This window comes from Lycorma delicatula, chromosome 11, assembly GCF_047948215.1.
Source record: "Lycorma delicatula isolate Av1 chromosome 11, ASM4794821v1, whole genome shotgun sequence".
Classification (NCBI taxonomy): Eukaryota; Metazoa; Arthropoda; class Insecta; order Hemiptera; family Fulgoridae; genus Lycorma; species Lycorma delicatula.
Genome location: NC_134465.1, coordinates 51,363,404 through 51,387,630, shown reverse-complemented (window position 1 = coordinate 51,387,630; position 24,227 = coordinate 51,363,404). Strand labels below are relative to the sequence as shown.

Genomic DNA, 24,227 nt, shown 5'->3' with positions numbered 1-24,227 from the left:
GAATAGATTATATTAAAATTAAAACCAATAACGTAAAACCGATAACGTAGATTGGAATAAAATGTTCAGCATTTTAAAAAAATTAGGGTTCAAATACAGAGATAGAAGAACAATTGCTAACATGTACAGGAACCAAACAGCAACAATAACAATTGAAGAACATAAGAAAGAAGCCCTAATAAGAAAGGGAGTCCGACAAGGATGTTCCCTATCTCCGTTACTTTTTAATCTTTACATGGAACTAGCAGTTAATGATGTTAAAGAACAATTTAGATTCGGAGTAACAGTACAAGGTGAAAAGATAAAGATGCTACGATTTGCTGATGATATAGTAATTCTAGCCGAGAGTAAAAAGGATTTAGAAGAAACAATGAACGGCATAGATGAAGTCCTACGCAAGAACTATCGCATGAAAATAAACAAGAACAAAACAAAAGTAATGAAATGTAGTAGAAATAACAAAGATGGACCACTGAATGTGAAAATAGGAGGAGAAAAGATTATGGAGGTAGAAGAATTTTGTTATTTGGGAAGTAAAATTACTAAAGATGGACGAAGCAGGAGCGATATAAAATGCCGAATAGCACAAGCTAAACGAGCCTTCAGTAAGAAATATAATTTGTTTACATCAAAAATTAATTTAAATGTCAGGAAAAGATTTTTGAAAGTGTATGTTTGGAGTGTCGCTTTATATGGAAGTGAAACTTGGACAATCGGAGTATCTGAGAAGAAAAGGTTAGAAGCTTTTGAAATGCGGTGCTATAAGAGATTGGTAAAAATCAGATGGGTGGATAAAGTGACAAATGAAGAGGTATTCCGGCAAATAGATGAAGAAAGAAGCATTTGAAAAAATGTAGTTAAAAGAAGAGACAGACTTATAGGCCACATACTGAGGCATCCTGGAATAGTCGCTTTAATATTGGAAGGACAGGTAGAAGGGAAAAATTGTGTAGGCAGGCCACGTTTGGAGTATGTAAAACAAATTGTTGGGGATGTAGGATGTAGAGGGTATACTGAAATGAAACGACTAGCACTAGATAGGGAATCTTGGAGAGCTGCATCAAACCAGTCAAATGACTGAAGACAAAAAAAAAAAAAAAAAAACCAATAAATTTAATCAAGAAAATAAAATTATATATCTCTATCGAAATAATTGTAATAAACTTTTCGATGTAGGAAATTAATAATTCGAAATCTGACCATTTGTAGTTATATTTTAAAACTAATGGCTACTGTATGAATTCTCCCGGCCAATATTCCGGTTTTGGGTTCTAATAAATAACACATATATTCTTATTATACAAGTTACAAGTATTCTAACTATATAAAATAAGGGACAAAGCTGATAATGGCGGTAGAATCAGGTGTACTAAGCATCTAGAAATTTCCAGGAAATCGTATGAATTAATAAATTAACATTTAAATTTATTTGATATTTTCTAAATAAATTAAAACAAAATATATGGTATATTGTACTTACTTATATTATTAAAATCGTAGTTTGCCTGATAGCCATTCAAAAAATTTTAGTTGTTACTTATTAAAACATCTTCATTATAAAAATTTGTTTCACTGCAATACGAGTTATACTGCATTAATGAAGGAAATACACTAATCAAAATTATATCATAGAAAAAAAAAACACACACACAACTAAAAACAGCATAATTCAAATTCTTTTGCTACTTTATTTTAAATATATAAATTTTGATTTAATCAATTAAATGCTTTTTCAACAAAAACAAAACAAATATTAATTTTAAAATAAAAGATTTATCTTTAACGATAGCTAACTGTATACTAGGTTAATTTTAGTTATAATTTCTCTCTCTAGAGAGCATTACTGGTATATGAAATAAAAAAGACATAATAACTAATTCTTTACATCCCTCACCCCCTTTCCGACATAAACACTGGTCACGTACAAGACTTGTTACATAGTTTTTTTATACACATCACTTGTCCTTGAATAGCGTTTGTCTTTTTGTTTTAACTACTGACAGTTTTAATAAAACTTTCTTTTATTTAGCACAAGTAGCAGTGTAATTATAAAAAGAGTTTTGGTTAAATATCTTATAGTTTTATACTTCTTCATCATTCTTTTATATATATATATATATATATATATATATATATATATATATATATATATATATACATAACTCTTGTACGAACAAATTTAACAAAAAAAAATGTCTCAATAACAAAAAAAAACTTTTTTCAGGCTTACTAGGGAATATAGAATGATAAATTAAATGGTTTCCTGTCTTCTTAAAAGACGAATATATATTTTATACATTGATACACCTATTCAAAATGTTTTTTATGTTCACCAAATGGTTTATCTAATTAATAAACATCATTAATTTTATAGAAAATATTACTCTTAATTAGTAATATTATTTTACAGGATATTTTACATACATCACAATCATTAGAAGAAATAGAAATTATATATAAAACAAAAAATTAATACAGGAGTTTTGTGCAAAATCCTTTAAATAAAAGAATGACAGGATATGAATCATCACACTATAACAATCCAATGATAATGAAAATTATCTTCAAATCTAATATTTAGATTTAATAATTTGCCGTTAATATAAATTATAAGAAAAGCTTTTCTTAGGATTACCAGACAAATTTTCTCTACAAAATACATGAAATTATCATTAAAATTATTCAATTTAATGAAGAGTAATACGCCTTGAATATGTATCGTTTTTACTTTTCCGGGTAAAGGATCAGATTTAACTTCCTTCATCAAATTCTGCGTTTAATTTAAAAATTATGCCTTTTCGGAAGGCGGAGGTAGAGTTCACCGGTGCTAAGTAGGGGATAAAAAAGATTTCCACCTTAAGAAAAAATTCAAATTTACTCAGTACAACAATGGTTGCATGTGTAAAACGTTTCAAATGTTTAACATACGACAAGCCCCATCTTCTTACAATTCCAGCAGAATTTTGGTCTTCCCTTGCCGTAAAGGTTGGTCATATCAAAAATTGTTTCAGTGAATGTTTTAACTAATGTTTAGACGACTAACGGCCACTTTAAACCGACTCGGTAGTGTGCCTATTAAGGTAGGTATGGCTTTTTTTTGTTTTCAAAACCCAATTTTTTTCCACTCCTGGGCCAGTGGTTGGTTACATCAAAATACCTTACTTAGATAGAAGTTTTAGGCCCTTATCCAAAGAATAGTAAGAACTTCAAACGGATTTGATATTTTACTTAATAAGAATGTTACAGCGATATTTTGTTTTTTCTGTTTTTTTTTTGTTTTTTTGTTTTTTTATGGTTTTGATCATCCCTTGGCGTAAGGATTGGTCATATCAAAAATTGTTTCAGATAAAAGTTTTAGGTAATGTTTAGAAGACTAACGTCCATCTTAAACCGATTCGATACTGTGCCTATTAAAGTAGGTATGGGTTTTGGTCTTAAGCCTCATTTATTGAATCCCCTGAGCCAATGGTTGGTATATATAGCTTAAAAAAAATAGTAAATAAAAGATTCAGATTCAAGAACATACAAATTTATTCTCCAACAAATTTGATTTGGAAACCTTTTTTTAAAAATGATGATAAAATATAGCATGAGTTTCCCGGCTGTTAATAACGAAGTTTAGAGCCAAACAAAATACAGAAAATCTATTGTTTAGAGATGGGGAATAGATTTTAAGAAAACGATTTCTAAGAAATATTCATATACAGGTTAAAGTTAAAATTAGAAGCTTTTGAAATGTAGTGCTATAGGAGAATGTTAAAAATCAGGTGGGTGGATAAAGTGACAAATGAAGAGGTGTTACAGCAAATCGATGAAGAAAGAAGCATTTGGCAAAATATAGTTAAAAGAAGAGACAGACTTATAGTCTGCATATTAAGTCATCCTGGAATATTCGCTTTAATATTAGAGGTACAGGTAGAAGGAAAAAATTGTGTAGGCAGGCAACGTTTGGAATATGTAAAACAAATTGTTAGGGATGTAGGATGTAGGGAGTATACTGAAATAAAACGCCTGGCACTAGATAGGGAATCTTGGAGAGCTGCCTCAAACTAGTCAAATGACTGAAGACAAAAAAAAAGAAAAAAAACACGTATTTTTTAGAATGCTTATATCTTATTTAGGCTACGTATATATGTTAATAATACTTAGTTTTAGAGTTTAAAATTAAATCTTTTGTGACGGTTTTATTTAATATAATATATAAGGTAGTTTATACACTGCAAAATACAGTTATACTAAATAAATTATAATTTATTCCAATATATATATACACACACAAGTATATATATTATGAGCGTAAAAGATTTTATTTATGAATATATTTAATATAAATATATATATAACATATCTTTATATCTAGATATATATATCACGTGCGCTGTACACAAAAATATATACTACAGGTGAGTAAAATCTGTTTAATATCGCTAGAGAAATATAATTTTCAATTCTAAATACGAAGCACCTCCTCTCATATCTCTCAAAGTTCTATTGACAGGCACAATATTGCTTTGCTTTAAATTCATTTCTCATGAGAATAATGCATCAGAATTATTTATTACGTTATATATTCAATACCTTTCGTATATAATAGTCCTATACTTTTATTTTTTCATTGACTTCTTTTTAAGAGTGATTTGTAGACGATATATGTACATAGCTATAACCGGCTAAAATAAAATTATTTAATACCTGAAATCAATAAATATTTTATTTATACTAGCAATTTTTTTTTTTTTTTTTAGTACTTTATTATTGGTTTATCCCTCCCCAAAGCTGGATTCGTAATTAAGCATTTACTCAGCTCTAGGATGTGCCATCGCCATAAACTACATAATCGGAAACTATAGCTCTCCCAAGATAGCCGGAACCCAGTGTTTTAATTATACGCCATGCCTCTAATGAGGGCAACCCAACGGATCCCCCAACGGGTCTTACTTTTCCCCAAGTTGAAAACACAAGGGAGTCCCCGTCCAATCAACGAGATTGGGACACCTAAGCGGCCCACCTTTCCTGGACGAGACTGTCCCAACCATAGTTCTTCCACAAGCAAAGCGATGGGATTAATATTTTGCTGCATGGCTCTGCAGCTCCGACCTCCAAGTGAATGCTAGCGAGTGTTGCACAGCGAACATTTAGCCTCCGTTTGGTAGTCTTCTCGGAGGTATATAGTCTTCCCGGAGATAGCATCGCATTTCCAAAGCTTTTAATATTTTCTTCTCAGGTAATCCGATCGTCCAAGTTTCACTTCTATATAAAGCGACGCTCCAAACATATACATTCAAAAATCTTTTCCTAACGTTTAAATTAATTTTTGATGTAAACAAATTATATTTCTGACTGAAGGCTCGTTTCGCCTGTGCTATTCGGCATATGGCTCCTGTTTCGTCCATCTTTAGTAATTCTACTTCCCAAATAATAAAATTCTTCTACCTCCATAATATTTTCTCTTCCTATTTTCACATTCAGTGGTCCATCTTCGTTATTTCTACTACATTACATTACATTCGTTTTGTTCTTGTTTATTTTCATGAGGTAGTTCTTGCGTAGGACTTCATTTATGCCGTTCATTTTTCTTCTAAATCCTTTTTACTCTCGGCTAGAATTACTATATCATCAACAAATCGTAGCATCTTTATCTTTTCACCTTGTACTGTTACTCCGAATCTAAATTGTTCTTTAACATCATTAACTCCTAGTTCTATGTAAAGATTAAAAAGTAACGGGGATAGGGAACATCCTTGTCGGACTCCCTTTCTTATTACGGCTTCTTTCTTATGTTCTTCAATTATTACAGTTGCTGTTTGGTTCCTGTAAATGTTAGCAATTGTTCTTCTATCTCTGTATTTGAACCCTAATTTTTTTTAAACATTTAATTTCAGTCTACGTTCTCGAATGCCTTTTCTAGGTTTATATATGCCAAATATGTTGTTTTTTTCCTTTAATTTCTTTAAATACATGTTTTATGTAAAGAATTAACATTTTATTGTTTTAATAATATTGTTTAACGATTTTATAAGAGAAATATTTTGTAATAAATTAAAAATTCTAAAATGCCACAAAAAAAATCGTTATTTAAAATTATTTTATTATTATTTACCTACAAGTTTTACACCATTAAAATTAGAGTAATTATTAGCAGTTATAAGTAGCTTTTCAGAATTAGTTACAAATAACTGATCAGAATTATTCTATTAACCATATGTCTCAGAAATGGTCAGCCGGATTTGTTCAAGACTATACGTTTACCGGTACAGTTATATTACACTGATAAATCGCTAGAACTTTAATTGTTGATTCGACTATAAAACAAAAAAAAAAAATTTTTTTAATAAATAAAAAATCACTTAAATGTATATAGTAAAGTAGAACGCATATTAACTTATAACATTTTCATATATAGTATTAAATTATATTATGCCTTACCTTATAGAACAATTGCGTTGAACCCTCATGGTTTTCTTTTCCCTAAAACATAAAGTACATTTATTAATAAATATTATTATCGGTTAATAAATGAATATAAAAATTGTTACTATTATTATTAAATAGAAGTGATTTCCTCTGTTACAGAGGTTCTTCTCAATCTGTGTTACGCGTACCCCTAGTGGTACGCACAGCTTATCAAGGTGGTACTCAAACAGACATAACAATTCAAAAATCTATTATAATATAAAAAGCTACGATAAACTTCTTCTATAATTTAAAATGATCAACAGATATTTATTATTATAAATATTTATTTATTATTATTAATAAACCCGCCGTGTTAGTCTAATAGTTAAACTCATCATCGCAAAATCAGTTGAATTTCAAAGTCGAGAGTTCTAAGGTTCGAGTCCTTGTAAAGAGAGTTGATTTTATATGGATTTGAATGTTAGACTGTAAATACCAGTGTTCTTTAGTGGTTGGGTTTCAATTAAACCAAACGTCTCAGAAGTATTCCACCTGAGTCTGTTCCAGACTACATGTTTACCCCGGTACATTTATTAATTTTTCTAATAAAAATTCTAACTTTTCTTCGTTTTATTCAACTTATAACTTTTTTTTGTGTCGGACTCGCAATAGGATACGTAATATCTTGTGTAAATGCGTATGTGTACCTGCGCCCTACCGACTAAACCTCCTATCTCACCACCTCCCCAACCGGGAATCAAATATTACTCAACCCAGGGAGGTACCTTCGAGCTTAGGGAATCCAGAGTCCCCGTGCTTCATAGACGACGCCCATCTACGTAAGCTCGGACGAACGGCGACTCCGCAGGAGGCTGTCCTTCACCCTTTCGTTCTCCAGCCCGTTTCTTCACCTGTTACATAGGGCGTTATTTGGGTAATCTATTTTATTAGAAACCTCTTTTTCTCTGTTTCTTTAACCGGAAGTGTTGCCCTAGCGAATTCCTCAACTGCTCTGCAGTTGTCCTCCGAGTTTAGTATATACATTGTCAGATATTTCGGCTCTAGACCACTGATACTAGCACGTCCGCGGTGTTCTTTCCACTCTGGGCAATGGAACAGCGTATGCTCTACTATGCCTCGGGCATTCGGCATATAATGCGTACGTGAGAATGCCATTGTGTTCAGAATTAAATTCTCTACAATTGTGCTTAAACGTTTTATATGTTTATTTCCTATTTAACAAAGTTGTTGTACGTCAAACATAAAAAACAAGCTTTTTACTCCAATTCATTAATTTCCACTCCAGAATTTCTCAAGAACTACTGCAGATACGATTCTGGAACCTATTTTATTTGATTTTTCAGGTCAAAACTATAAGAAATCTTAATTTTGTCCCTTAATTAACAACCCTAAAAATTTCAGTACGACCTCATTTCACCGTGGTAGCTGAAATCCAAGCAAAATCTTTCATTAGCCGTAACTGGCAAACGAAGCATTTTAGGATATATATTTATATAAGCTTTTTCCATTGTGTTAACGAGTAGAATAGGTTGTGAAAGTCCCAGGGGAACCTCGGGATACCCTCTAGTATATATCCACAGAGGGTAAAATACATTTTTTATATACTAGTTTCTCAATACACTAAATGAGCTTAAGGTTTGCTCCTGTCTTTTTCAACCAAACTGTCGGCTAGCTTTGGTGGGTCGAGCGACCGGGATTTTTTTGTACTATATACGATGACATCAACCGATTATTAATAACATGGCACATCTGTATATAAAATGCAAACACAATAGACTAGTAAAATAGACACAGCAACTGGTAAAGGGTAAACTTTCAACTTACATATTGTGCATACTGATGATGATTGTTTTACAATCGAAATGGCCATCTATTTTGTAGGCTTTAGCTATCTCTTTCTTTTATATTCTATTTTAATAATGACCTAGTGTAGCTTTTTTCTATGTTTATTATAAATTACAAATTATTATTTATTGATAATGTACGTATAAATGAACGATAAATAGATAATATATTATCTGTCGTATCAAATTTTAAGAAAATTAGGCTAATCAAAGTTAATTTATCCTTAATATGTATATGTATAGAATATTAAATAATAAATTTGATTTGACAGGACAGTTTATATGTTCCATTATTTTACAGCAAAACTTTAACAAAGTATCTATATAAAGAAAATTAATTGTGACAGAGATAAACTTTGATAGTTAAGAAAAGTTATATTAAATAATCCTAAATATGAAGTGGTAGGGAGGTACTAGGAGATAGTAAAAGAGAATAGCCGAGAAACGAATATTAATTTTTCTTTTTATTTCTATCCTAAAAGATTTTAAGATGCGATATGACAATAAAAAATTAATACTCATCTTCAATGAAAAATTATTGTCAAAGAAAAATATAGTAAATTTATGTGATGTAAAAGAAAATTAAAAAAATTAGAATATAATTAAATACCGAAGTTTTTACTTTAATACATATCCAGGCTTAAATTAAAATGTTCTAATTTTTCAAAGGAAATAGAGTATATTAAAATATCAGTAAAAATGTCAACAACAAAAAATAGCATAATTTTCCCAGCAAAGCTGATGCATATTACTAAAAAGTGGAACAAAAATGTTTATAAAAATCTGTTAATCTGAGCTTTCTTTTTCCTGTTTAGCCTCCGGGAATTACCATTCAGGTATTACTTCAGAGAATGAATAAGGATGTTATGCATGAGTGTAGTCTTGTACAGTCTCAGTTCGACCATTCCTGAGATGTGTCGTTAATTGAAACCCAACCACCAAAAGAATACCGGTATCTACAATCTAATATTCATATCCATATAAAATTAACTGCCTTTACTAGGATTTCAACGTTGGAACTCTCGACTTCGAAATCAGCTGATTTGCAAAGACGTGTTCACAACTAGACCAATCCAGTAGGTTAGTTCATCTGAGCTGTTCAGGCGAAAGATAACTAAAAAAAAAATTAAACCCTCAGTTCTAAATAAAATTTCCAAAATACATAATCAAAATCATGTATGGAATACTCTAATTACTATAAAAAATATAACTATCTTAAGAAACGACAAAAAACACAAAAAAATTGTTTTTTTTTTGCCCCCATCCCTTAATTGGGGTTTATATACGATCAAAAACCGTTAAAAACGATTTCAGTAACCTGAGAGACATTAAATTACTCGTATGTGAAAAATTTTACCTATTTCTTGAGTATGAGACATGAAACCTATTAAATCTGAATTTTCCGACCTTTTTGACCGACTATAACCAAAATTAACCTCATCAATGATCCATATACGATAGTTATCAATGCCTTATATATGATCATCATGCCAAAAATTACTCTTATTATCCCTTCCTAAATGAAATTTGGCCAAATACTCAACCAAAGTAACGTGTACTAATATACAGAATGAGCAACATAAAACCGACCATCATATGTCATATATCACTCATCAACTGTAAGGAAATCACCCCAAGTTACAAATTTATAATACTAATCATCAATTGCATCAATCAGTCATCCAAAATAATTTTTAAATATAAATAATAGTAAAGGATGAGCAACATAAAACCCAACCCAAAACGTAACCGCAGCAGAATCGGTAGGCTGTTGGAATGAAATTTTACGAATGAAACGGATAAATTAAATAACAAAAGCATAAAACATAATTTAAATATTTCATTTATTTGGGTTGGTGCTTCCGCGAACTGGGTTAGCTAGTTTAGAGGGCAACAAAGTAAAACATTCAAGATGTCCGGACGAGGCCTACAGCGAAGGCAAAAGCCGAGGCATTTACATCGGTGGCATCCCAACGAAGCCCGGCTTATTACTATGAGATGTAAAAAGTTAGAGGACGAAAGACGACTCCTGTTAAAGCCTATCATGGGAACGGGAGGAGTGGTGTGGCGTCCGGAAGTGTCACAAGGTGGGTTTCTTTCCTTACCGGGTTGGGATGTTCCATTTATTTACCTTATTGTTACAAAAGATGTTCAAAATGACCACCATGGGCGTCGATACACTTTGTGCTCGACTGATCATATTGAGAGTCGTCTAACACAAACCGTTGTTGTCAATTGTATTGATTTCTCGTTGAATGTTCACCTTCAATTCATGTTCTGTTAATTAACATGGCCGGACGAGATATGTGAAAGAATGTCTCGTCAGACATGAAATACGACATCGGATCTATTTGTCCACCAAAAATGTTTTCGAGAATCCTCTTAGAATAATCAAGTCGTTTCAGTTTGTCTGTCTTCTTCAGTTATAACGCGGTATTGTTTCAATTTTAATTCATAAAGAATGTTACGATAAGATGTATATTTAAGACTAAATTGTTCGGGTAACTTGGATAGTGATTTTTTTTGGACTGGCAGTAACTCTCCTTTGAATATTGGCAATGGCCTGTGGAGTCCTAACGGAAGGTTGCCTATTTTGTTTCGCATTTGAAGCCGAACTTGTTGTACGCCATTTTATAACTAAATTATTTAAGCTACTTTTCGTTGAAATAAAGGCATTCGGAAATTTTTCTACGAATACTTGACGTGATACTTTAAACGAATATAGACCTCAACTATAGCTATCCTCTTCTAGATTGAATAAGGCATTTTACACAAATACAACTGCACTGGAACAAAACGTATACTGCACTGACACGTAACTACCTGACAAACGGCAGCAAAAATCAGTAGTAATATATACATCCACTATCGCGCTAGTTGTGTGAGAGTCTTTCCTAAATAGTGTTGGGTAGTGGTTTCATTATATAGGTCCGGTTTTATATTGTTCACCCTGTAGTAGACCCATCTAATTAGTACAAAATATTGACCTTGAGCCTTGCAACGATAAAAAGAATATAATTTTACCCCCCCCACCAATTTATTGGGATATTTAAATAAGATCAAACACATCAAAAAGTATTTTATCAACTTAAGGGGAATTAAATTATACGACAAAATTATTCCACCACTTAAGTAAAAATGTGAAAAACAAGAACCATAAAGTCCGTATTAGAGCAAAAGTTAACGATATCAGTATCTAAAAAAACGGAAATAATTTTGCTAAATTTCAATAAAATCGGTTGATCTAAAGATATCAAGCAAAAATAAGCCTACATGTCGGTCCTTCGGTCTAAAATTATTATTTTTTTTTTTTACAGGGGGCATAAAATGTCAAAATCTACAAAATATAACGCAATTATAATGGGCTGTAAAGGATAAACTTTAATATATAGTCGGAAACGTAGAAATAAAAGATTAAAAACGAATAATTTATCGATTTATTTTCATAAAAATCGATAGTTAGTAGTGGTATCTACAGCTATTATTATAATTTGTTACAATTATTTCAAACTGAATCATAAAATAAATCTCCAACTCAAATCTAAAAATTAAAAATGTATTAAGAAAAAAAAAGACGCTTATTTATATACACAGAAATCATTAAATTTTCACAATAAATACTAAGGTCGTCTAGAAAGTAAGAACCGTTTGCGCATCACATACCCGCATCTTCATTCACAATGGGTCAAGACCAGCTAGTCTCAGTTTTTCCAGCGCTGTATAAAATTTCGTACAGTGTAACGAAATTTCATGTAATATGACACGGAATGATCTTGCGTGTGTTGAATAAACAAACTAAAAATCCCGCTGACTGTCAGGTAAAATCAGTTCGTTTTGTGAATGCGCAAAGTCTTCGTCCTGTGGTGATTCATCGTTAAATTACTGCTATATATGATGACAGTGTAATGAATTAAGGAAACGGTGTTGTTTATTTACGGCAGATATAACATCTATACATGACCAGTAAAGTTTACGACGCCCTATTCTCATTACTGAACAGCTGAAAGAGAAGATCGACAGACATGTTAAAGAGAATTGTTATTTTACGTTAGACGAACTTATTGATAATGATAAATTCCCTATACATTTACGGTGTTTGTTACATGAGATTGTTATAGTGTTCATCTAAATAATCATAAAATATGTTCCCGATAGAGCCCAAGAATTTTCACAATCACAAAAAAATGCATGTTTACTGTTCATCATTCCTGGAGCGATACCATAGAGATGGTGATAAAATACTGGCTCATTTACTGCCTAGGAATAACACGATGGTATTGCATTACTCACTAACACCCTACATTTTTTACCGCATAACACACTATAGTTTTGTTTTGTTTTTCGTTTCGTTGTTTAGTTGTACTGTTTAGTTCGTTGTTTTTGGAGTTTTTTGTTAATCTACTTTTTTCTTTTGTTTTCAGTCCTAATCATCAATCATTTTGATCACTTTCAAAGTCAAGATAACACTTTCAAAACTATTAAAACGATAGACCCAATTTTTTTGGGATTGCTACAAAGCTTTACTGTGTGATTTTATGCTTCACGGTCAGAGAATTAATGTTGACTCTTATTCAGAAATTTTGTCACGCAATTCAAAATTTCCGGTATGGTGTTTTTTTGACTTATGGAATAGTTTTGCTGCAAGACAATGGACATCCAGATGTCATAAAAAAAAACTTGTGAAGTTTTCAAAAGTTTCGGATTGGATGTCTCTAATCATTTGCCATAAAGTTCAGATCTTACTCGTAGTAATTTCCAGCTATTTATAAAATTGATGGAGTTTCTTGGTGAAAATTACTAAGACTGTGATGACGACGTCAATCAATGTAGCTGTTCGTGAACTGCTTAATGGACTGGCGGCAAACTTCTTTGACCACATTATACATTAAAACCTTATCCAACGATTTGACAAATGCTTGAACTTAGGAGGAGATTATGTGTTGAAAAATAGCTTAAACAATGTAGATTATGAACCCACCGAGTTGATCTAGTAGTAAACTCGTCATTTCAAATCAGCTGATTTCGAAGTCGAGAGTTCTAAGGTTCAAATCTTAAAGTAAAGGCAGTTACCTTAATACGAATTTGAATACTAGATCTTGGATACCGGTGTTCTTTGGTGGTTGGGTTTCAATTAACCACCAATCTGAAACCGCCGATCTGAAACTTTGCAAGATTACACTACATTTACATTTATACATATCATCCTCTTAAGTAATCCCGGAGGCTAAACAGAAAAATAAACTTTATTTCATTTAGCTGATATAAAATATAATGCATATATTATTTTTTTTAAAATTAGGGTTCAAATACAGAGTAGAAGAAGGATTTCTAACATTTACAGGAACCAAACAGCAACAGTAATAATTGAAGAACATAAGAAAGAAGCCGAAATAAGAAAGAGAGTCCGACAAGGATGTTCCCTATTCCCGTTACTTTTTAATCTTTACGTAGAACTAGCAGTTAATGATGTTAAAGTACAATTTAGATCCGGAGTAACGGTACAAGGTGAAAAAATAAAGATGCTACGATTTGCTGCTTATATAGTAATTTTAGCCGAGAGTAAAAAGGATTTAGAAGAAACAATGAATGGCATGGATGAAGTCCTACGCAGGAACTACCGCATGAAAATAAACAAGAACAAAACAAAAATAATAAAATGTAGTAGAAATAACAAAGATGGACCACTGAATGTGAAAATAGGAAGAGAAAATATTATGGAGGTAGAAGAATTTTATTATTTGGGAAGTAGAATTACTAAAGATGGACGAAACAGGAGCCATATGCCGAATAGCACAGGCGAAACGAGCCTTCAGTCAGAAATATAATTTGTTTACATCAAAAATTAATTTAAACGTCAGGAAAAGATTTTTGAAAGTATATGTTTGGAGCGTCCCTTTATATAGAAATGAAACTTGGACGATCGGAATACCTGAGAAAAAAAGATTAGAAGCTTTTGAAATGTGGTGGTATAGGAGAATGTTAAAAATCAGATGGGTGGATGGACAAATGAAGAGGTTTTGTGGTAAATCGATGAAGAAAGAAGTATTTGGAAAAATATAGTTAAAAGAAGATACCGACGTGTAGGCCACATATTAAGGCATCCTGGAATAGTTGCTTTAATATTAGATGGTCAGGTAGAAGGAAAAAATTTTACATGCAGGCAACGTTTGGAATATGTAAAACAAACTGTTAGGGATGTAGGGTGTAGTGGGTATACCGAAATGAAACAACTAGCACTAGATAGGGAATCTTGGAGATCTGCCTCAAACCAGTCAAATGACTGAAGACAAAAAAACACATTTAATTTGTTATAAAACAAAGATGATTTTTCCTTTCTGGACGACCCTCAAATTAAAAAAATATACAGGTGTGTTTCATATCGTGTACCAATTTTATTTTTATTTTTTATCTATTCATAATAGGTTAATAAAAATATTTTTTTTCTAAATTTAAAACGAGCTGCATTAACCTTTTATTTTTATTCCGTTTATAAATCAAAATAATTTTAATTTTATTATAATCTTCAAATATTTTCAGGAACCTGTTTTTAAATCTACATAGCGAAGTGAATGTATTGTTAAACTTGAATGAAACTTTAATTTAACCTTACTTATTATTCCGTAAATTAAGGAATAATAATAGTATAAGTGAAAAAATGAATACAGAAGTAAATATAAATATAAATGCCTTTAATATATAATGCAAATATTTAATCTAGTTATTAATTAGTATTTTATAGTATTATTTTGTATTATATATGTTAGTGAAGGGGAAATTTTGCGAATTGTGTTGGCAACCCTGGATATGTGACGAATTTATGAGACAGCTTGTTTAGAATTTCCAACCGTTTATTAGTCATGACTCAGTGGAGTAAGGCTGAACGTGTTATTTCTCTTAAATTTTTTATAAGAATTGGTGAAAGGTTGACGGCTGCACAAAGAGAATTTCGTCCCATGAATATATTTATACTTAAAAATAGGTTATACATTTTATATTATTATTCATCAAAGTTTAAAAACTCCATTGACACGCAGGATGGAGGTGAGTTACTGGATCGATGAAATGGTTCTTATTATCTACGACATCATATCATAGTGGAGTTTCTCTAGCGTCAGACTTTCAGTGCATCTATATTTACCTTTTTAAAATTTGACAAGTTATTAACACTTCTAGTATATTTTATTGTCCATTACCGGTCACAAGATAAATTGCTTATTAAAAAAATTAAAATTGTAAATGATATAAAACAAAAAAATCCATTGTGGACCCCACATAACTTCCTTGTACGCCTACTGAATTACATTTACACAATAAACTTATTTCATTTGAAAGTGAAATTCGATTCTCCAATTCTTTAATAAAGTGGACAATTACACAATTGCATTGTGGTGGCTACCACATTGCATTACATTTTTTTGTAGTGTCCGTATCAGTATTTTATATTAGTTTATATAATAATTTTGTTCCTCCTCGCTCGACTAGATATGTGGTAAAAGTGAGAACGTGTCAGATCCGTAACCTAGCTCACATCGGTTCGAATACGACTTCATGAACATAGATTTTTTTTTTCACTTTATTTTTTTCATTTAAATATATTGATTTATTAATAATTATTAATGTCTATAAAAACTTTTGAATAAATCAAAAAGTACATAAAATTTTATTTTACTAATAACTTATGATATTTTTTTCATATTCCTTTTTTTAATTGTTATTATTGAATTATTATTTATTATAATTTTTTTTAGAATCAGAGGTTAAATTATTAATAAATCAATATATTTAAATTAAAAAAAAAAAGTTAAAAAAAGGATATGAAGTCGGATTCGAACCGATGTGCCTTTCCCTTGTAAGATCCAAATATTACATTAATTACAATTTTATTTGGCTATAACTCTGGAACCAATGAAAATAAGTATCACTTATGATATATCATTGAAAAGCTCTCAATGAGAGCTTGTTACTGTAGTTAAGAAAAAGTCTAAAATCCAGTAGTTTTGGATTATGGTCTTTTTTGGACACTTTTGGTCCAGTCGATTGCAATCAAAAAGGGAGGTGCACAACGAGATAATGTCCTAAATCCAAAATTTCATCCTACGGCTAATTGCTTTTGAGTTATGCGAGATACATACGTACGTATGTATAGACGTCACGCCGAAACTAGTCAAAATGATTCAGAGATAGTCAAAATAGATATTACCGTTAATATTTAAAACTGAAATTTTTCGCGACTACAATACTTCCTTTACTTTGTACAAGGAAGTAAAAATAATGCACGTTAAAATAAGTAAAAAACAGGATTGACTAACCTTTTATAGAAGATTTTGATAATGTTGATAGTTATATAAACAAAATTATTCCCTTCTTCTCAGTAGATTTATGGAAAAATAATAATTCATTTATAATTTAATAATAAAAAATGTAATTGTAAATAAATGCATATGTCAAATTAAGTATTAAAATTTATTTGTTGAAGACTTCTTCAACAAATCTTACATACATAAATAGTTTTTATTTATTCTTCGGGAGCACCGTGTTTTGCTTTTCAGAGGATTAGCTTAAATGGTCATTTTTGTAGTGTGTGAAAATGCCACGCCTGACCGGGATTCGAACCTAGGAAATCCTGATGGAAAGACAAGACGATACCACTTGCACTACAGCCGTGTGTCAATTTATGTTGCTTCTTATTCTAAAAACCATGACTAGTGTTTGTAATTGAATGTAATGGCGTTAGAAAGACTCTGGCTGCTATTGGTATTCGTGGAGTTCATTACAATGACCTCCACATTGGTGGCCATAACCTCGTTGGTGATATTCCAAGATTACCACTGTCTACAGAACTAGGCGAGAACGGATAAATATAATATTATTTCGTTATCACACTAAAATTTAATCTACCTAAGGTAGAGTTAAAAATGTGGATTCAATGGAGAAAATGTAGTACATTTTCTCTTTTTGCAAACCATTCTCATTACTACACTATGTGATTTGGAAATTTTCTCTCTCTCCCTTTATAAATATCAATCTATTTCAAAACTCTATGAAATACAACGGTAAACGCAATGGGAGGAAAACTATACTAAATATTACGATTAAATTTCGAATAGATGATGGTTTTTCTTTTTTATAGAATGAAAAATATGTTAAAAAATGGAAAAACTGGACCGGTAACTGAACCTTCAAAAAAATATTACGAGGAATATCTCAAAAGTAAATACCACAGGGAAATGTTTCTCCTTAAGGTTGGCGAACCTGTATCATTCGTGGCCACGATAGTAATGTACACACACTGCATTGTTTGTTGTCGTCTTGTAGTATTTTTGATTATATATACGTTATTACGATGTAAAATGAACAGGAAAATCGATGTTACCGCCGACTGTGAAATCATACGTTTTTTAAACCATCAAAACGTTAAGCCGGCTGAAACTCATAGGCAATTGGATGCTGTGTACGGTTATAATTATGAATGAAAGAAACGTCCGAAAATGGTGTGAAAGGTTTAGAAATAACAGAATTAATGCGCACGATGAAGAAAGTTCGGGGAGACCTTCGATAATCACCGAGGACTTGTTGAAACGCGTCGACGATGAAATCAGAAAAGATCGTCGCTCAACGTTTTCCGAGCTGGCCCTTCTTTTTCCCGACGTTTCAAGAGCTGTTATCGGTCGCATGTTCATGACCATTTACGCTTCAGTAAGGTTTATGTATATCGGGTGCCGTAGGCTAAAGAAAGGTTTGTGCACGTTGAGTGCCGCACGTCTTAACGGAATGCAACAAAAAATCCGAACGGGATTTTCTTTGGAATTTTTGATGCGCTACAAGGAAAAAGGTGATGAGTTCCTTAATTCGATTGTTACCGGCGATGAAACGTAGATTTCTTATTATATGCCAGAGAGAAAACAGCACTTAAGTGAATGGCGTCATCCCCAACCATCAACCAGATCGATAAAGGTCAAGTCACAGCCATTTGGACGCAAACTGATGGCTACAGTCTTTTGGGATCGGTTTGGCATATTGTTTATTGATTCCACGCCACGTGGAAAGACCATAAATTCAGAAGGCTACTGCGAAACTCTACTAAGTTACGACGCGCCATACAAAATCGGCAACGTGGGTGGCTGACCGACGATGTCGTCCTGCTGCACGATAATGCACGTCCACATGTTGCGGGTACGACAAGTAATTTATTGAGAACAATTGGATGGGAAATTTAGGATCACCCACCGTATATTCCGAACTCAGCTCCTTCTGATTACCATCTATTTGGGAGATTTTAAGAATTTTTCAGTGGTAAGCAATTCGCGGTTGACCATGAACTTTAAAATGCTGTTAATGTCTAAATGGACTGGCGGCAAAACAATACGACGAGAGTATATTGAAGCTGGTATATCGCTACGATAAATGTTTTAATCCAAGTGGCGATTACGTAGAGAAGTAGTATAAGGTACGCAGTTTAAGAGAAAGAAAAAATATTTATAAAGTTTTCAGAATAAATTTTTTTTGCAATGAATAATCTTTACTTTAGAGATAATCTCTCGTACGATATATATTTGATATTATTATTATTATTATTATTATCTGATCTGATATTATATAATCACCTACTGTTACAACATAATATTAACCATATTTACCAACGGGGAAAGAGAAATCACATGCCGCTAAATTTCTCAAAAATAAAACATATTCCGTTCTCCCGTAAAACTAACGCTTGCTTTAATTATACAATAAATTCTCTTACTATTAATACTGCAAACTCCGTCACCGATCTAGGCATACTCCTTGACTCCAAGCTATACCTTTCTAAACACGCAGACATGATTTTGAGCAGAGCGAAGAGAAATCTTGTTCTGTTGAAATGGATTGCGAGACCTTTTGTTGATCCTCATACTTACTCTTCGAGTCACTTGTTCGAAGCCGGCTTGAATATTCCACCTCAACCTGGAAGAGACTATACATGAAATAACATCTTTCTATCTCGGCTGTCTCACAAATTTAAACTTCAGCATCTTGGCAAACAACAGCATAAGTTACATAATAATTTACCATCTCTTGTATTTCGAAGAGAATACTTTGATTTACTGTTTTTCCATAAAGCATAACACGGGTGTAATCCTACGGAAAACGAAATACAGCTACGTATACTCGGACGCAATATTAGAAACTTTTGTCCTCTTGAATAATCTACACAAGTTATTTCAACCGCAGACAGATGCACTTTAATTGCTGTAAACAAATATAATAAAATAGACTTTTTTCAACCGAGGAAGAATTTTGTTTTTGAACCGAGTAGGTTTTACTCCGGTATGATAAACGATATTAAACACATATAAAGCTATAATACTGGGTTACTACAGAACTACATAGTCCCTCTTCTGCTTGCCCATAGTTATGTAAATTAAAATAGTTTTCTATTAATAAATAGATAAATATTTTAATAAGTTATAATAGTGATGTAAATTTCTTTTGTGATTATTTTTACCTGCACATAGTTATACATTGACAGTGTTGTATAAGTACCAGAAATTGTAATTAAATTATAAAACAAATGCAATTCCATGAAGGAGATAAGATGTAAATGTTTGAATTTATAATTATTATTAAACTGATTATTTAAATTTGTTTTCTGAATTATGTGTATTTTTAATTATGTGTACATGTTTATTTGTAATCTTGTATTTATGCAAAGACATATAATAATATAATTGTGTAACATAATTAAAACACTAATATTACTATCATTTTTATGAAGTAATCATTAAATTTTTTTTTTTTTTAATTTACGTTGAGATTTTTAATTTAAAGGGTGTCCCATATAAAACGCAACCCAAACTTATATTGGTAGGTATTGAAATAATAAAAAGGCATGGGTAATTGTAATTTTTATTATTACCATCCATTACCTTACATTTAGAGTAAATGTTGCAAGTGGCCGCCATCTTCTTGAATACAAGCTTCAATTCTTTTTACAGCGTTTCTTGCAACTTTTTCAAATTTTGTGGCTGGATATTTAATACAGCTTGTTCAATATTGACTTTCAATCGTTCAAGTGTTCGTGGTTTGTTGCTGTAGGCTTTTTCTTTGAGGTAACCCCATAGAAAAAAATCCACCGCAGTCAAATCTGGAGATCTTGGTGGCTACAAGCCTCGACCGATAACACGATTACCAAAGAATTCCTCGACGAAATCAGAAGTTGAACCTGCGTAGTGCGATGTCACACCGTCATGTTGTAGCCAGCAATGTCTGTTTTCCTCTTCCAAGAGTGCGATGAACTGAAATAAAATATCCTGATATCGTTCTGCATTAATGGTGTACTCGAAAAAAATAGGACCGATTATTTTCTACCGCGATATCGCGCACCACACGCCCAACTTCTGTGGGTGTAATTGTTTTTCGTGATAAACGTGGGGATTTTCAGCACTCCAAATTCTACTGTTTTGGCTGTTTACGTAGCCATCCAAATGAAACCGTGCATCATTTATGAAAAATAACGAATCCATAACATTAATTCCCTCACGCACAAATCGACGGAACCGTTGACAATATTATAGCCGTGTTTCTTTGTCGGGCTCAAGAAGTCGATGAACCGTTTGAATGTGATCGTAATTGTAATCGTTTGGTCGCACGATGAACAGTTGATTTAGACAAATTAATTTCAGCAGACAAACGTCCGATCGAATTATTTGGCGAGGCGAGTAATCGGTCTTTGATTTCAGCGACTGTATCTGTATTCAACACTGACGTAGATCTTTTGTGTTCCTTGTTATTAACAGAACCGGTCTCTCTAAATTTTGCGACTAACCTTAATACTGATGTTTTGTTAGCAGCTGGTTTATCTGGGTACTTGTGGCGAAACAAATCTTGCACTGCAACCGCTGATTTCGTACTGAAGTACGACTCGACAATGAAAACACGTTCATCTAGCGAAAACAACATCTTGTCTCTAGCAATACACTGAAATTTGCATTGTTGTTACTATCGGTAGTGTTCTACTGTGTCGCCGCGATGTTCATATGTTGGACGAGTCCATTTCAGTAATGAGAAGGGGAGTAAACTTGACTTTTGAAATTTCATGGATGAGTGATTGATGGGTTGTGTTTTATATGGGACACCCTGTAATTACTGTACATATTTTTTTTATGTAATATTGTGTAATATACAAAGGCTGTAGGTAGTTGTCTTATTGCACAAAAAATACAAATAAATAAATAAATTATTATTAGACTTAATTTATCTCAAATATATTTTAATTTTAAGTTACAGAGATAGAAGATTATTAATTTTAAATACTTTATAATAATAACTATTTGCTTTAAATACTAGCAATAAATTTTTAATTAAATGATATTATTGAAAATCAAAATGATTTTACGTAGCTTACATATATTTGAATAAATTAAGTGCATAAATTAGTTTTATTTCATAGGTTAATACGTACTTCATTTAAATCCTCTTAAATAATTTACGAAGAATTTATTACAATGAAATTGTTATTCAGGAACAAAATATTATTTTTGTTGTTTAAATCCTCTTTTTAAATTTGCATACCATTGCGTCTCTTTAATTTTTAAACGTCCATTTATGTGTTTTTAATTTTTAAATACACAAATTAAATAATTGTATGATTTTTTAAATTAAATTAAAGGTTCCTTTAATAATTAAATTGGTTCTTAAGCGAGTCGATTAATTCATTAGTCTGAAATTAAATGAGTAGAAAGAAACTAGTAAGAATATTATTATTCTTTAGATTTGATTATAATAAGTTATTTTAGGTTGAAGAAGTAATTTTGGAATAGTTAATAATTGAAACTTTTAGAGAATAGTTAATCTAAAAGAAATTATTACAAAGAATAATAATAATTATTCCTATTATTAGTATTTTATATAAAGTAAATTAAATAGTAACGTAAATCGTAATTTGATTACGAAAAAATATAAAATGGTATACAATGAAATATCAGGTAATTTAAATTGTACATTACAATACCATAGAAAGAAAAACAAGAAATTTATTAAACAAAAATCAACTAAAATTTATAATTTAATAAAATAAGTATATCTATAATTTATTAATATAATTGTGATTATATTATTAACCTTTTCCTTTTAATTCACCTTCCGAAATAATATTTTAACTTTATACTGGTAAAATAGTCTTATTCAGAATTAGTTTCTGCTTATAGAAATTATTTACTGCTCTGGTTTTATTCTTTTGTATTACTTTGTAATTCTTACTGTTTCAAATATATTATTATTAAATTATGTTCTGATTATGTATATTATAAATTCTGAATTGTATAAATACTATATGGTTATTCTTTGTAATTGTAGTTATTATTACTGGATAATGTCATAGATATCGGTTATTGTTATTAAAATTGTTTTGGGCCATTCTATTAATATTATTTTATAATTATACACAGACTCATAACTTGCATTTATCAACATTTATATGTGAATTTGCTATTGCTTTATAAGATTGTAAAGGCGATGGTCTGATTTTCTTGCCGCAAGTTCGTTTCTTGAACGAAATTAATGTATTTTGTAAACTTTTGTAAATTGTGACTTAAACTTTAATTATTATTTCCATTGTTGTAAATTTATATTTTATTATTATTATTGTATTCCAATATTTATGTATTTAAATATTGTATTTTCAATTTATATGTGAATTGTTACTTATAACTTTTTTAAAGATATTGTAACTATTGTATATATTTGTGTGTAATACTGCGCAACATGAAGGCATTGTAAAGCTGTTCTGTTGCACAAAACAAAATAAATAAATAAACTATTATTATTATTATTACTTGCAGTAAGTTCGTTTCTTGAACGAAATTAATGTACTTTTGTAAACTTTTTGTAAACAGTGACTTAAACATTAATTATTATTTCCAATGTTGTAAATTTATAATTTATTTTATTATTGTATACTGATATTTATGTATTTAATTATTGTATTTTCAACTTATATGTGAATTGTTACTTATAACTGTTTATATATATTGTAACTATTGTATATATTTTCATGTAATACTGTGCAACATATGAAGGCTTTGTAAAGCTGTTCTGTTGCACAAAAAACAAAATAAATAAATAAATAAATTATCTTTAAAAGAAAATGAATTTTACAATAAATTAAAAAAAAGTATTATCCAACCAAAACTGTTTGTTTAAACAAGAAAAGTATTACAAAATATAAAATTATAATTTCAAAAAAAAAAAAATTCTAGGAAAAAGTAAAATGCATCTTATATTTATTTTTAATTTAACATCCCCTATGGTGATACAGTTTAGCATGATATGATGATGTACGTCTTGGATAAATATATACACAGATGGTTGGCATTAAACTAATACTGGTGTTGAAAGAAGTTGTCAACATATTTTTCTAATATGTAATAGCCACATTTTTAAAATAGCACAACAGTTTTTAATGATTAAAAAACATATAATGCTAAGTTTTTTTGTTTTTTTTTTAACAATGAATATGTATTTTACTATACAATGTGTTATTGTTCTAGTTGTTTGTAATTTTTTTTTTTTTTTTTTTTTTTTTTGCTTTAGGCTTGTCTTAACCTGGATCACAAAACTACATTAGATTTTTCTTTTTTTTCTTGTTACAATAAAAAAGAGGGGAAAACGTTTTCGAAGATTTTCGATAATTTAAATCATCTTTATTCATCTTAACTAAAAAAAAAACCTTTTCGGCACGCCGGAAGGCGGAGCTAAGTAGTAAGGTTACCAGAGATTGTGAAGCTTCTTCTCTCTTTGACCACGATCCTTTTCGTACACTATTATCCTAGGTTATCCGCTTTTTGTCACTCGTGATGAGAAAAAGGCTCGATTTCTTTACGTTTTAGTAGAAATTCGATGGAGTAAATTTTCCTAGTCAGGTTATGCAGCACTCAGACGTCGAGTTTCTTTTTGTATTCACCTTTCTCCAAATCTCTTGTACCGGTA

The 24,227-nt window shown here is 30.9% G+C and overlaps 1 protein-coding gene across 1 annotated transcript in view; it reads right to left on the bottom strand.

Moving 5' to 3' along the window:
• AstA (allatostatin A) overlaps positions 1–24,227 on the bottom strand; it is a 581,607-nt gene that overhangs the window by 174,676 nt on the left and 382,704 nt on the right. Inside the window, exon 2 of the mRNA XM_075378753.1 lies at positions 6,427–6,468. Coding sequence (XP_075234868.1) covers positions 6,427–6,455 — 29 coding nt within the window. The 5' untranslated portion in view covers positions 6,456–6,468. The remainder of the gene's footprint in view (positions 1–6,426; positions 6,469–24,227) is intronic.